Below are 16,101 nucleotides of genomic sequence, written 5' to 3' on the forward strand. Positions count from 1 at the left end.
CTTTCTAGAAAAAGAGCTATCCTCTTTAACATGTTCTTTGGACGCTAGACTTTTCTATGCATTTTCAGAAAGACATTATAAATTGTTATATGACACTACCTTTAAGTAACCAAATGGTTTCTCAAAGGTAGGAACTATGTGTTCCACTTTTTATGTCCATGTGCCTTATAACCTATTTTGTTTTCAGTAAATACCTGCTCAAGTAAACTAACAAACAGCAAAAGGAATGTGTATCAGTATTATATTAGCTGCATAAAAGACGTCCCAAAGTAAACAGTCTAGGATTGGTATGGAGGCTTCAAAGGGACCTAGGCTTTTTCCAGTTTTCTGCCCTAACATCACTAAGGTATGGCCCTCGTCTTTGTCCTGAGTGGTTATTAGAATCAGTTCTCTTATCCCAGTTCCCAAGTATAGGACTGAGAAAGGGAATAATGGAATACTTTTTGAAGGAGACTTCTTGATTGTCACATAACACTTACACTTCTATTTCATTGGCACATGGTCACACCTAACTCTGGAGAAGATGAGAAAGGTCGTCTTATAGCTGACTGTCATTTTGCACATATAAAAATGGTGGTTCTGTTATTAAAAATGAAGGGAAAGGAGTTCATTGGGCACAGGTTTGACTCTGCTATACAATAGTTACAAAAAACTATGAAACATCTCTATGTTTAATGTAGGAAATTTTTTTTTAATTTTTTTTATGTTTATTTATTTCTGAGACAGAGACAGAGCATGAGCAGGGGAGGGACAGAGAGAGACGGAGACACAGAATCCGAAGCAGGCTCCAGGCTCTGAGCTGTCAGCACAGAGCCCGACGTGGGGCTCGAATTCACAAACCGTGAGATCATGACCTGAGCCGAAGTCAGTCGCTCAACCGACTGAGCCACCTAGGCGCCCTGGAAATTTTTTTTTGAGAGAGATCATGTGTGCTTTCAGAGGGAGAGAGAATCCCAGGCAGGCTCCACACTCATTGTGGAGCTGAATGTGGAGCTCAATCCTACAACTGTGAGATCATGACCTGAGCTAAAATCAAGAGTTGGTCACTTAGCCAACTGAGCTACCCAGGCTCCGCTCTAGCAACTTTTTATAGGCATGTTTGGCCTTTGTTGGATTATTTTATTAGATACACATATAATGTCAATTTTTGCTAGTAATATGGTTCATAGCTCTTGTAACAAAATATCTCCTCAGATTAACACTTTTTCAAATGTTTTGCCCTTGGAAAAAGTTGAGAAGTCCAGGATTTTCTCAGCTCTAAAAATCTATTTAGTATTTTATCATGTTTATCTGCTTCAACCCCACTACTAGTGACCTCAAAGAGGCTTAGTGTCTTAAAGATAAACGCCTATAGGTGGCCACTGGTCTCTTGTTAATTATTTAAATTAGAACTAATAATTGGCTTTACTAATGGTTAGAAAGATGTTTGTGATACTTTCATGAAACTTTTTAAGGTTTTGGTTTGGTTTTTTTTTTTTTTTTCAATGTTTATTTGTTTTTGAGAGAGAGGGACAGCACAAGCGGGGGAGGGACAGAGAGAGAAAGGAAGATACAGAACCTGAAGCAGGCTCCAGGCTCTGAGCTGTCAGCTCAGAGTCCAACATGAAGCTCAAACCCACCATCCGTGAGATCGTGACCTGAGACGAAGTTGGACGCTTAACCGACTGAGCCACCCAGGAACCCCAAAGTTTTTCTTTTTTTTTGTTTTTTTTTTGTTTTTTGTTTTTATTTTTGGGACAGAGAGAGACAGAGCATGAATGGGGGAGGGGCAGAGAGAGAGGGAGACACAGAATCGGAAACAGGCTCCAGGCTCCGAGCCATCAGCCCAGAGCCTGACGCGGGGCTCGAACTCACGGACCGCGAGATCGTGACCTGGCTGAAGTCGGACGCTTAACCGACTGCGCCACCCAGGCGCCCCCAAAGTTTTTCTTTTTTAATGGAACCTTAATATTAAGCGAGAATCGCTCAGTTAAGTTCTGAGGGCAGTTAAGCATCTGTACAATACCTGAGACCTGTCATGACTAAATAGTAACAGTGCTGTTCACTACTATGAAATACATAACAGGCTAGATTTTTTTTTCATTACGTGTGAATTGAGAGAAATGTAATAAGATATAGAAGAAAATAGAAAATAGAATTTTTTTTTTTTTTGAGAGCAAGGGAGGGGCAGAAGGAGAGAAGGAGGGGCAGAGGGAGACAGAGAGAGAGAAGTGGGACTCACCCAAAGTGGGCCTCGTGTTCACCCGAAGTGGGGTTCATGTTCACCCGAAGTGGGGCATAAGCTCACCCAAAGCAGTGCTCAAGCTCACCCGAAGAGGGCTTCTGTTCCCTCGAAGCAGAGCTTGAGCTCACCTAATATGGGACTCGAACTCATAAACCGTGAGATCATGACCTGAGCCAAAGTCAGATGCTTAACGACTGAGCTACCCAGGTGCCCAACAGAAAATAGAATGTAGAAAACTCTTACAGAAAATGCAAAATAGTATATAGTTGCAGTTTAAAATAAATTTTTCTTTACCTTTTTTCCCTCAGTTCTAGAGTTTGAAAGAGTCTATCTTGAAAATCTCCCCAGTGCATCTATGTATGAGCGCAGTTACATGCATAGAGATGTTATCACCCATGTGGTATGCACCAAGTAAGTCTCACACATCTTTTTTTGTTTTTTTTCTGAAAAATTTATTTTATAAAGATGCTTCAGTTTTGAAGATGATTTGTAAAAGTATCTTTAGGATACCATGGATTTCTATTTAATGCCACCTATTCTATAATATTTTAAGTTAAATGAAGTCCTACATATTCTTTCCAATTTCCTACAAGGAATGCATTCAAGGTAATATCAATACCGTAGGTATTCAGATGGTTTCTATTTTTATACACCTTAAAGGGGAGACTATTCTGTACAAAATCTTTCTAATACTTAACAAGACACCTTGGATACGATACAAAACAAATGTACATTGGTTATTTATCACCTTTTGAAGATGAGTACGTTTTCCATGTGAAAAGACTGCCTACAGGGTGATTTTACGATTAAAGGGCTGTAAGGTCTACTGAAATTCCTGGTGAAATTTCTTTTTTTTTTAATGTCAAGTCCTAGCACAACTCTGATCCTAGCTCTTGGGGTTAAAGTTAGTGCCACATCAACTATTATGATATCCAGGAAAGAACTACAAAATTTGCCATTTTCTCTCTACCCTCATATGATGGTCTTTATAAAGAAAGCTTAAAATAAAAATATTTTGAAAGCGCCAAAGATTCTCAGTGAATGATTGCTTTTGGGGGTACTAAATAACTCATAGATCTGCTTTACAAATTAACTTTTACAATTTTATGTATGCAGGACAGACTTTATTATTACTGCCAGTCATGATGGACATGTTAAGTTCTGGAAAAAAATAGAAGAGGGAATTGAATTTGTTAAACATTTTCGTAGTCACCTGGGTAAGAATTTCACTGTGTGTGTGTGTGTGAGTCTTAAATTGTATTGGTTAAAGTTTCTTTTAAAATGTTTTTTTTTCCTTTGAATCATGCATATTTGTTTCATTGGTATTTACTAGAATGTTTTGATTTATTTAAATAGGAGTTATTGAGAGTATTGCAGTTAGCTCTGAGGGAGCATTGTTCTGTTCTGTGGGTGATGATAAAGCAATGAAGGTGTTTGATGTAGTGAACTTTGACATGATCAATATGCTGAAGCTTGGGTGAGTCTTTTTTAAAGTATATACTTTTTAACTTAGTGAAATAATTTTTAAACTGTCACCATTTTGTAGATATTTCTAAACAGAATGTATTGCCATTGCCAGCTGTGCTTTTGAATTTTGCTTAGGAAAAGTAGATAGGAATCCTTGTTATGATGCTCTTTGAAGGCTTCTGTTTTTATTGTTGTTGTTGTTAATCACAGCAGAAATTTTTAAATAGCATCATCACAAGGATTCATTATATCCATTTAACATTACTTAATAAAATAATGAGGATCCATCATGTCTAATTTGCTGGTACTTAGAATTAACTTCCTTGCTTTGCTTATTTCAGTAATATGTATTGTGTCTTATAAGGCTTATGTACATTTTTGGAATTGGGGTGATTCGTTGTTAACTTTAAACTTTAAAGTATATTGATATCCACACCATGTGGTTGAACTACAGAAATGAGATGAATACTTTGTTTTAAGCATGTCTTTCTTAAGATATCATACTGAATTTATATACGTCTAAATGAATGTCACCTTGAAAATCTAGCATTGTCAAAAATAGTCTTAGGACTTGTCTTAGTTCAGACTGTCATTACAAAAGACCATAGGCTGAGTGGCTTAACCAAAGGAAATTTATTTTCTCAGAGTTCCGGAGGCTGGAAAGTGCAAGACCAGGATTCCAGTAGGGTTTGATTTGTGGTGAGGGCTCTCTTTGGGGACAGGATGTAAGGAGGAATGGTATCTTCCTCTTTCCCTTCTGTGGGATTAGGGCCCCACATTTATGACATCATTCAACCTTAATTACCTCCTAATTATCTCCAGATCAATCACCTTGGGTAACTGCAACATATGAATGGTGGTGGGACAAGAACAACAGCTCATTACATAGCAGTACTTCTTTTGGAATTTCCTTCAAAACCAGTTGATGAGCCACTAAAGGATATTAGTCTCATTACTTATGGTCAGAACTTATTTTTTACTACAAATAGAAATATATATTGGTTATCTTGTCTTATTCCCTGCTTTGTTTACCTACACTTTAGCTGTTTTTACAAATTAAATCTATTCATAAATGTTGAACCTCTGCCACCTTTGGGGATATTATTTAAGTTTTGGTAGAAATTCTAAAAGAAGAGTTCCAGAAGTTTTGAGCATCAGCACCAACATTGGAATAACTGTGTAACTTCTTTAACTGACTGCTTAGAAGGAGACAACACTCATTTTGGTTAAATCTGTCCCAGGTTAAATCTGTCCCAGTTCTTTTGTACTTTATCAGGTAGCATGTTCAAACTTTATAGTTGTAAGATTAAGTCACTAATAATGAAAATGTGATATCAAAATGTTTTCCTTTTGATCATAGTCATAACTAAAATATTTTGATTTTAAACATTTCAAGAATGAGTTTTATCAAGTATACTGTTAGATATGAACCTATTTAAAAATAAGTTAAAAATAGACTGAGACCTAGAGATCCAAAAGGCAATGCCCTGGAATATTTTAAGGCCCTGGTCTGATTAGGTTTTCTTATCTATCCAAGAGAAGTAAATGATCTGCTGTAGGAAGTTTTCTATGTGGTCTGATAAATCCTCAGAAGTTATTACCATTAGATTAATGAGGTCAGAAAGGGAAAATTAGTTGTTCCTCCCCAGTTTCTATTTCTGCTACTTTATAAAATTTTTTTTTTCAACGTTTATTTATTTTTGGGACAGAGAGAGACAGAGCATGAACGGGGGAGGGGCAGAGAGAGAGGGAGACACAGAATCGGAAACAGGCTCCAGGCTCCGAGCCATCAGCCCAGAGCCTGACGCGGGGCTCGAACTCACGGACCGCGAGATCGTGACCTGGCTGAAGTCGGACGCTTAACCGACTGCGCCACCCAGGCGCCCCTATTTCTGCTACTTTAGAGCAAGGAATCCAAAACTAACTAAATCATTGGCCAGGACTTTGTTTTGGTGGTGAGAGTGGATAAGGATGCTTACTTGTTGTATTAACTTCTTTTTTCCCCTCACTATTTTAGCTATTTTCCTGGACAATGTGAGTGGATCTATTGCCCAGGGGATGCCATATCTTCAGTTGCTGCTTCTGAGAAGAGCACAGGAAAAATTTTCATTTATGATGGTCGAGGAGATAACCAGCCGCTTCATATTTTTGACAAGCTCCATACATCACCTCTTACTCAGATACGGCTGAATGCAGTTTATAAAGCAATAGTGTCTTCTGATAAATCTGGAATGATTGAATACTGGACTGGGCCTCCTCATGAATATAAGTTCCCCAAAAATGTGAACTGGGAATATAAAACTGACACCGATTTGTATGAGTTTGCCAAGTGCAAGGCTTATCCAACCAGCATATGTTTTTCACCTGATGGGAAGAAAATAGCTACTATTGGTTCTGATAGAAAAGTTAGAATTTTCAGATTTTTAACTGGAAAACTCATGAGAGTCTTTGATGAATCACTAAGTGTAAGTGCAATATAAATTTAATGGGAATTTCCTTTTCTGAGTGTCTTTATTTTGTGCAATTCCTAAAAGATATTTTTTCTGGATATAGATATTTATACATTGATGGTTATTTTCTCTTAGCACATTGAAGATATTATTGATCTGTCTGCTCTCTTGCATTGTTCTTCAAAACTCTTTTCCCAGGGTTTATGATGTGATATCTTCTGAGCCAATCATCCTTCTTTTGTGTGGCTTTTACTCTGTTCACTCCTGCCTATTCATATGACTACTCCCAAATTGATTTCTCCATCTTACTATTGTGAACACACATGGTGCCATCTGTTTTGTTTTGTTTTGTTTTGCTGTCTTCATGAATGGCACCAATATCCATTTACTTGCATAAGCCACAAACCTGCGCCATCCTTAACTTTTTAACTCTTTTTCCTTACCCTCTATTTAATTCATCATGAATCCTGTCAATTTTAGTTTCTAAATATGCTTAAAATCTATCCCTTTCTTTTCAGCATAGCTGTCACTACCCTAGCTCATGATCTTTTGCCTGGACTGTCTCATGGCCTACTGCCTATATTCGGGCTTCCTCCTAATCAGTTATCCACACTGCATCCAGAGCAAATTTTTTAAGTGCATATTTGATCATTTCATTCTTTGAACCTTTTAGTGACTTCTTATTGTTCTTAGGATCAAGACCGAAGTCACAGCCTGCCTTATTGTGGCCTTTGCCTACCACTCTAGCCTACTGTCACTCACTTTTCTATCTGCCTCTTAACACTAGCCATTTAGGCCTTATTTCAGTTTCCTGAACATGTCTTCCACCACAGGGCCTTTGCTTATGCTGTTCCTGCTGCCTGGTGTCACCCCTCCTCCGTTCTTTCCATTACCTGTTGAACTTAAGCTTCAAATCTCATTTAAAGAGTCACTTCCTGTGGGAATTCACTATTTGTCTAACCTAGGACAACTTTTTTTTTTTTTTATGTGACTCAATATCACTCTGTCTATTTTCTCTTAGACCATTTGGCTTGGTCTTATTTTTGATTACTACATATCAACCCCTTGTAGACTAAACTCTATGTGATCTATGCTCCCTTATCTGTTTTGGCTCATGTTTGTATCTCCAGCACTAACAACAATACGTGACACATAATTACTGCTAACAAGAATTTGTTAAAGCATGTAGTTGTAGAATAAGACTTTCTATCCATGCAAAGTTAACAGTTTTTTGTGGAAATTGGGTCTGATCACCTGTTTCCCTCAAGTGTTCTCTAACTGCTAATGGTATGTTGAATCCTCTGAGAGTCTGTGGGTTGAACCTTCTTCATAGCAGTACTGTTTATTGTATAATAATTCTACATTGTTGGTAGTAACCAGTTTAGATTCCTTGCATTAAGGTCTTAAATTCTGTTACTCTTCTTAGTGACACTGTTGTTTGGTGGCAAGTGGCTTTAAGTTGGGTGGATTATCTACCTGAAGTAATATGAATCCAGACACATGTGAAGATCTGGTTGTTAGATCATCCTCCTGACTCATTTTCCTTTTGGAAGAGAACAGCTTTCCACTCTACTTTGAAGAATAGGAGAAAACTGTGATGTTTTCTTCATAAATGGCAGCTGGTAACTAGATATTAGTTCAACTTAAATATAACTTAAAGGCCTTTACCAACTTGCAGCTCTTTGAAGATTCCTCAGCAAAAGAAATATTTAAGAACACAGTCTCTGGATATTAATTTCTTAACACGAATACTCTGTTTCTTCATTATTGACTTCAACAAGTGTTGAAGAGGGCTGAAATAAGATGAGGTCAGTAGTAAAACTTATGACAGAAGTGAGATTCAAAATGAGAGATTGTCCAAACAATAACAACAACAACAACTAAAACAAATGCCAAGTAAATTAATTAGAAGGATAGTGGGTAGTAAATCAGTGGAATCTCACAGTTAATGAGATATGCATATGGTTACACAGTTGTGTATCACAGAGGCCCTGCTATTAAGGCTAGAATACTGTAAAAAGATACTGCTGTATTTATCAGGTTGGATTAACATTTATGAAATACTTAACACGCAGGCAGACAACTGTCTACAAACTTTAAGTCATGAAAATGAATCTAATCTAGTAAAATAATCAGGGGTCCCTCTCTATAAAAATGCTAGGCTATTTCTAGCATATGAATAAACAAGTAGTCTCAGAGACTGGAGATAAGAAAACCTAATGACCAACAGGCTTTTTTTCTGTCCTGTAAGACCCTTGCTTCATGTTGTTCCCTAACGCATATACCTCCTTTTGTTTTTATGGAGTTGTGTACATTGTTGTTCTTTCCATATCTAGAAAAATGGGACTTCCGGTTAACACAAGCATGAAAATAAGTAGACTGGACATAAGCTTGGCTTCTTTTTATCTCCAGTGGAGACCTGCTGTTGAATTCTGCTGTTTGATGCCCTAAATGTCTGGAAACCTGAAAGATCTTAATGGGGGAGAAGCTTATAGTGTGATAATACATAGTAATTAAGATGTGACCTTATCTGAAAATTGTGTTAAATATCTGAAGAAAAGAAAACCAAATAAGCTACAGAGCATTTATAAAAATATTCATCTACCGTAAATGACATTTACCTAATGATAATCTGTGTTGGGCTCTCTATAAAAATAACTTGAAACATTTTCTAAAATAGCATGAAATTGTTATAAATTAGTGAAATAATAAGAGTTCATTCAATAAAAATTGAGTGTTATATCATGTCAGGTCCATGATCCTTTTACAGGGACCTTACACTCTGTAGTTACAGTGTCCAGTGTAGTAGCCACTCGCCACATGTTGCTATTGAGTGCTTGAAATGTGGCTAGTCCAAATTGAGACAGGATGAAAGTATAAAATACAGGATTTCAAATACTTAATATAAAAAAAATAGAATATAATTTATCTCAAATTTTTTTTTTAAGATTTTATTTTAAATAACCTCTGTACCCATCATGGGGCTCAAACCTACAACCCTGAGATCAAGAGACACATGTTCCACAGACTGAGCCAGCGAGGTGCTTCTATCTCAATTTTTAAGTATTGAGTAAAGTTTAAATGATTATATTTTGGATATATGGGACATAAAACCTTATTGAGACTAATTTCACCTGTTTCTTTTACTTAAGTAGCTACTAGGTAATTTAAAATTACATGCTTGGTTTGCATTATCTTCCTATGGGAAACTACTAGTTTGTGGCATTTATTTATTTATTTATTTATTTATTTATTTATTTATTTATTTATGAGAGAGCACAGTAGGGGAGGGGCGGGGGGGAGGGAGAGAGATAGAGAGAGAGAGAGAGAGAGAGAGAGAGAGAGAGAGAGAATCTTAAGAAGGCTCCACACCCAGCATGGAGCCCTACATGGAGCCAGATGTGGAGCTCAATCTCCTAACTATGAGATCATAACCTGAGCTGAAATCAAGGGTCGGACACTTACCCAACTGAGCCACCCAGGTGTCCCTAGTCTGTGGCTTATAAAAGGCAGCAGATACCTTTTTTCTGTACAGAAGACAGTTGGTATATTAACTGTTTTTTTTTTTTTTTTATTAAGAAGCAGTTAGTGTAAATACTATTATTTTACGATTGAACTTACTAATGTCTTTTTATTTCCTGCTTATGGAATTTAGAATCCTCTTTAAGGTAACCTATAAGTACACAAATTTTCAGTGGCTCTTAATGTGTACAGTGCTTCTATTTAAATTCTCATTCCCTTTATCACATAGCTTTTTTGTTTACTCCCTAGATGTTTACTGAACTGCAGCAGATGAGGCAACAGCTACCCGACATGGAATTTGGCCGACGAATGGCTGTTGAACGTGAGTTGGAGAAGGTGGATGCAGTAAGATTAATTAACATAGTCTTTGATGAAACTGGACACTTCGTGCTATATGGAACAATGCTAGGCATTAAAGTTATAAATGTAGAAACAAACCGGTAAGCTTTAATAAGATGTTTTTTAAAAGTGCATTCATTTATGGGGGACCATTTCCTCTTTCAGGGAAACAAAGGGAGTTTTGTTTGTTCCAAGACAAGTGGAATGGTCCCAAATGTCTAAACTTAACCAAATGTTTTGACTGGATTTTTTGTGGTCTTTTGGTTGTTTATAATCTTATGTAAAAAGTTTCCACTCATGTTTGTAAAAGAAATGGAAAAAAAGATATGCATAGTTTCAAGGTTGTTTTTTTGTTTTTTTTTTTAACAAGTTTCAATCTCTCTTTTGCTTATTGATTTAAATTAGCCTGGTTCATATTAAATGTTGCCAAATATTTTAACCACAGAATTCAGCATTACATCCTGCTAGACATAAAATCAGAAGTTAAAATGCATGAAACCACAATAAGCCTTTTGTGCAAACAGTCCATTTGGTTTTAGTACAAAATAGCTACAATCAGATACTAACACTGAATGTAAATGAAAAGAACTTAAAAGTATATTTTAAAGAGAAAAAAATGTAGGTCTGTACATTCTCACATAGAAACAAATTTATATTGTAGTTCTTCACAGTGTAGAATCTTTGAAGTCTTGCAAAAAGATTAAGATAATAGGGATAGGTTAAAATTATGCATGAATGATTGTGTTTTGTTGTTTTTTTTTTTTTAACCAGAAAATTCCATCCAATTTAAAATAACTTTCTGGAGAAGGAGGTAGAAAAACACTTTTTAAAAAACTTTTAGTAATTATTTTATACAAAGGTAAAGGATAGTTGATTTCTAGATTTTATCTATAAAATTTTTATAATTGGAATTCTGGTATTTTACTGTATAAAACATTGTTGTATTTTCCAGGTGTGTGCGCATCTTAGGCAAGCAGGAAAATATTAGAGTGATGCAGTTGGCTCTGTTCCAGGGAATAGCCAAAAAACATCGTGCTGCAACTACTATAGAAATGAAAGCTTCTGAAAATCCTGTTCTTCAAAATATTCAAGCTGACCCAACAATAGTTTGTACATCTTTTAAGAAGAATAGATTTTACATGGTATGCGGAAATACTAGGAAATAGGCCTTAATTCTTCCAATTTGGTTGGAGATTTATTTTCTTAGGTCGTGCTTTCAACTGAAGAGAATGTTGGCAATAATAGCATGCTTTCTAAACAACCAGAATACCATCTTAAAACATTAATATTGCATAATTTTTAACTAGGACTCGATTTTGTACTGATTTCCCTCCTGTTCTGAAAAATCTTCGACCTGGCTTCTACAACTATTTATGTTGTCTAAGATGTAAGGAAGTAAGTGGTTATGGTAATAATTGCATCCAAAATAGCTTTTGCTATGGGGTTTTAAAAGTTCTAAAAAAGATTATTTTTCATCTTTTGTTCTTAATTTATCTTCCCTGAACTTGCACACTTGCTTCTCTAAGCACATTTCTTTTTTTACCTTTTAACTCTCTTGTAATGGTGCTACCTTAAAAGTTTATATTCCTGACGTTTTTTTTTTTTTTTTTCCCTAGAGAACTACAAGTACTTTACATGTTAACTAAGACTGGGCTCAGAATCAAACTGTCTAAACTATCTAGGAGTAGCCGTGTCCTAACTGTTGAACCAAGCAGAAAAATCTAAAGTGTAGAGACCTCTGCCCTACCATTCTGTCCTTCACACTGCAGTCAGAGACTGAGTCCCAAATTTGGTTATTTGCCTAAAATCCTTTAATGGCTCCTCAACTATCTATATTAGTTGGCTCTTCTACCTATCTTTCTTCATTTTTAGTTCATTTGCTACTCTGACTGAACTTGATCCTGTTTGCAATAGCTGAGTGTTGTTTTTTTACCTCAAGGCGTTTACACAGGCTGTTCCTTCTGCCAATCACATACCTGTCCCCAGTTCCTACTTATATCAGTTCCTACTTGGAAACCTTCTCTTGACATCAAGTCTGAGTTACATCTGCCTGGTTGTGCTCTATATGTCACAGTTTTTGGAATAGTTTACTTTCTCTCTTTTTTTTTTTTTTTTTAAATATCTGTGATAGTCATCTCCTCCTTAAGGTAATATTAAATCCTCAAATACAGGGCATTATATTTTCTTCACTATTCACAAGTTTGTTAAAGTGTGTGGCTCATTCTAGTATACTGATTGATTTCATCTGATATCTTGTAAGTAGCTGTGATGCTATTCAGGTTGTCAGCATTTGATTAATGTAGGAAAATAGCAGTTCATCCCAAACAAGCTTTTAACCAAAAAATGGATACATTCTTTTAAGATGAAAATTTTATTTAGAACTTTCAAAGTCATTGCTACAAAAAATTATATTGGTTAAAGGGAAATAGTTTTTCTTGTTTTTACCTGTAATTTAACTGTTTTGAAGGTAAAAGCTAACTCTTGATATACACTAAAAACATACTAATTTTCTATCCTCTTTATCAAAAAACTAATAAATTATTCTCTTCCCCTAAAGTTTACTTTTATGTTGATTAAATCACATGTGTTGTTAACATTGAAGAAAAAAAGTTACTATTCATCTTTATACAGCTAACATGTTCATAAAATTATCTTTCATTTTATTAGACATACATATCCGTAAGCAAAAGTAAAATGGTACATACATATATGTAAATTTTTTATCTTTTCAAATCAATATCAAAATATGACAAAATATGAACTTTGGTAGTTCAATATGTGAGCTAAATTAAAATACCTATTTAAAAATTCATATAAATCAATCATACAACTGATAATGTCATTCCTTTGAAAAAATGGAGAATAAGATGATAAGTCAACAACATCCTAGCTTGGTTGTTTCTTTATTTGGAATTTATCCAAGTAGATCCGGAATGACATTAGGCAAGACAGGGCCTGGGGCACTGGCTTTACTTTCCTCGAACTCAGTTGATAATCAGGTAGAGCTTCCTCTGGAGAAAAGATTTCTACTTCCTGAAAGTCAAATTAAAAAAAAAAAAAAAAGGCTCAGAGGAGTCCAAAGTTTTAACAACTGAAAGATTTCTCTCAATTTTCCCTATTCCCTGAGGTATCCTGAAATTTCTGTAACTTCACTCAAAATTTACATTCTTTCTTCCAAGCTTCAGGGTTTAGATAGAACAGATGGGGGCTTTGCAGGAAAAAAAAAAAAAAAACTAGCCAAGATGCATTACTGATTCATCTTTGAATCCTCAACCTGCCTAGCACCAGGTTCTGTTCATTATAACAACAATTATTAATATGTATATAGTACCTTTTACATATTAGGCACTATTCTCCAAGCATTTTATATCCCTTCATTGAATCTTCACAATAGGTACAATTTTGAGGTAGTTATCCCCATTTATGAATGAGGAAATGGAAGAAATGAATTTATTTTGCCAAAATCATGTAACTAGTAAGTAGCAGAATGGAATTCAAACCCAGGCAATCTAAATAGTGAAAAGTAAGCACTGGTTGACAGGTTAGAACATACTAGCGGGCAGAGGCAGAAAACTACCTCAAATAAAAGTGCATCTTGTTCAGTGTGCACCCAAAAAGACATTAAATCCCATTTGAAACCATACACCTTCACTGTATGGATTGTTGTCATGTTAGGCAAGTGTAAAAATAATTTAACTCTATTACACATCCTGTGATAGGAAGTGATTGCTGCAGTAAGGACTTATTCTGATGTGAATTCTTACTTTGCTCAAATACCATAGATAGAAATGAAATTTTACTGTTGATAACATTTTAACCAGATGAAAAATTTAATTCATTCACTCTCTTTAATTTTTCTCTGAGTTTACCAAACGAGAACCAGAAGATACAAAAAGTGCAGATTCTGACAGAGATGTTTTTAATGAGAAACCTTCTAAAGAAGAAGTCATGGCAGCTACTCAAGCTGAAGGACCTAAACGTGTTTCAGATAGTGCCATTATCCACACAAGCATGGGAGACATTCATATCAAACTTTTTCCTGTTGAGTATGTACTGTCTTTTGTCTGAAATGAACATCAATGTAAATGTGTTTATTGGAAGAAACTGCAACTTAAAATTGCTATTTCAACTTGAGGAATTTTTCTATTTATTTAAAAAAAATTTTAAATGTTTTTATTCATTTTTTGAGAGACAGAGACAGACCATGAGCGGGAGAAGGACAGAAAGAGAGAGGGAGACACAGAATTTGAAGTAGGTGGGGCTCGAACCCATGAACCGTGAGATCATGATCTGAGCCAAAGTCGGCCACTTAACCGACTGAGCCACCCAGGCGCCCCTCAACTTGAGGAATTTTAAAGAACTGAAGGGTTTGATAAGAATGTCTGTCTTTAGCTTTCTGATAACTGTTCCTCTAGAAAATGGGGATATTATGTGTGTGTATATATATATATATGTATATATATACACACACACACACACACACACACACACACATACTTCACAGGTTTATTGTTATGCATACAAAACAAATGGCTATGAAAGTGCTGAATGTAAACTATAAAGTGGTTTATAAATGGATATTAACATCAACTGTGCATCCCAACTATATTTTGTGGCTCATTTGTTATAACTGGCTTTACCCTCAAAGCAAATCCTTAAGGGGAGGATAATTCCTTTTCCTCCTTACATTTCTTAGACCTCCACTACTACTTCTTTAGTTCTTTCTATAGGTTTTAAAAATTCCAACAAGGGGCATCTGAGTGGCTCGTTCAATTGAGTGTTCAACTCGATTTTCAATCAGGTCATGATCCCCACTCAGGTCATGATCCCAGAATCATGGGATTGAGCCCCATGTTGGGCTCTGCACTGCCTAAGATTCTCTGTCTCTTCCTCTACCCCTCTCCCCTGCTTGTGCTCTAATATAAATACATACATACATACATACATACATACATACATAATTGATCAATCAATCGATCAATCCAACAAAAAATGTACTGAAAAAAGCAGAAAGGAATTCTGGACAGTTTAAAAGTTTGCAAGATGAACATGCAATGCCAAATCCAATAGAATATCTTTGGCTATTCTTGATCCAAAGAGTGACATCTTTGGGGCGCCTGGGTGACTCAGTCAGTTGAGCATCCAACTGTTGATTTTGGCTCAGGTCATGATCCCAGGGTCATGGGGGTAAGCCCCACGTCAGGCTCCTTGCTGAATGTGGAGCCTGCTTGGAATTCTCTCTCCCTCTGCCCCTCTCCACTTCTGTCTCCAAAAAAATGAAAACGAAAAACACAGTGACATCTTTTACAACCCCTTTTACTTAAAAGTACTTCTTTATTTTGTATATGAGTGTTTTAAATGTTTTAAATGCTGTAACATGAGATTAAGTCATCACATGAGATTAGTTAACATTTAGAAAGCTTCATACTTTTGAGTGTGTGATTGTCATTTAAAGTTGATTAGAGTTAGGAGATAGCATTTGAGAGAGAGCAGGTCCTTGGTTAGGAAGTGTGTCAGTGTACCATAATGTTGTTTTTATAAGAAAATTATCTTTCCCAGGAACTGAACCTACTATATGCAGTGAATATACGTATCTTACGGTCCTGTAGCTGTATTTTTTTTAACTGCTAAATGACTTTGAAATTTAAATACTGTCAAACTCAAATATAATAAGCATTCTTTATCTAAAGATAATATATTAAACAATATACTGTGGCTTATGTGATCTTTCATCTCTTCTGTCCTGAGATGAGAAGAGGTTATGGAAAAAGACTGTCCTGAAACATTCAGAAGGTATTACAGGTATCAGTAGAAAGCAGAACTGCAAAGAAAACTATATTAAGATGCTCTAAATGGATTTCATATTTTTAACATATCTTACTAGGTGCCCTAAGACAGTGGAAAACTTCTGTGTTCATAGCAGAAACGGCTATTATAATGGGCATACATTTCACCGTATAATTAAGGTAAGTTATACAAAATTTATATGACTTCAGGAATAGTGTGTTTTGCATAACCAGAGGTTTTTTTTTTTTAATTTTTTTTTTTTTTAACGTTTATTTATTTTTGAGACAGAGAGAGACAGAGCATGAACGGGGG

At 35.7% G+C, this 16,101-nt stretch overlaps 1 protein-coding gene across 4 annotated transcripts in view; it reads left to right on the forward strand.

Moving 5' to 3' along the window:
• Positions 1 to 16,101, forward strand: part of PPWD1 (peptidylprolyl isomerase domain and WD repeat containing 1) — a 29,130-nt gene that overhangs the window by 2,798 nt on the left and 10,231 nt on the right. For 3 of the 4 annotated variants that reach the window (XM_030321993.2, XM_030321999.1, XM_030322012.1), the window contains exons 2-9: positions 2,533 to 2,635; positions 3,341 to 3,441; positions 3,581 to 3,701; positions 5,709 to 6,156; positions 9,913 to 10,103; positions 10,955 to 11,144; positions 13,867 to 14,048; positions 15,887 to 15,968. In XM_030321993.2, coding sequence (XP_030177853.1) covers positions 2,533 to 2,635; positions 3,341 to 3,441; positions 3,581 to 3,701; positions 5,709 to 6,156; positions 9,913 to 10,103; positions 10,955 to 11,144; positions 13,867 to 14,048; positions 15,887 to 15,968 — 1,418 coding nt within the window. Of the gene's footprint in view, positions 1 to 2,532; positions 2,636 to 3,340; positions 3,442 to 3,580; positions 3,702 to 5,708; positions 6,157 to 9,912; positions 10,104 to 10,954; positions 11,145 to 13,866; positions 14,049 to 15,886; positions 15,969 to 16,101 lie in introns of those variants that run through there. The other variant, XM_030322015.1, reaches the window with a different exon arrangement.

Source organism: Lynx canadensis, chromosome A1 (genome assembly GCF_007474595.2).
Source record: "Lynx canadensis isolate LIC74 chromosome A1, mLynCan4.pri.v2, whole genome shotgun sequence".
Classification (NCBI taxonomy): domain Eukaryota; kingdom Metazoa; phylum Chordata; class Mammalia; order Carnivora; family Felidae; genus Lynx; species Lynx canadensis.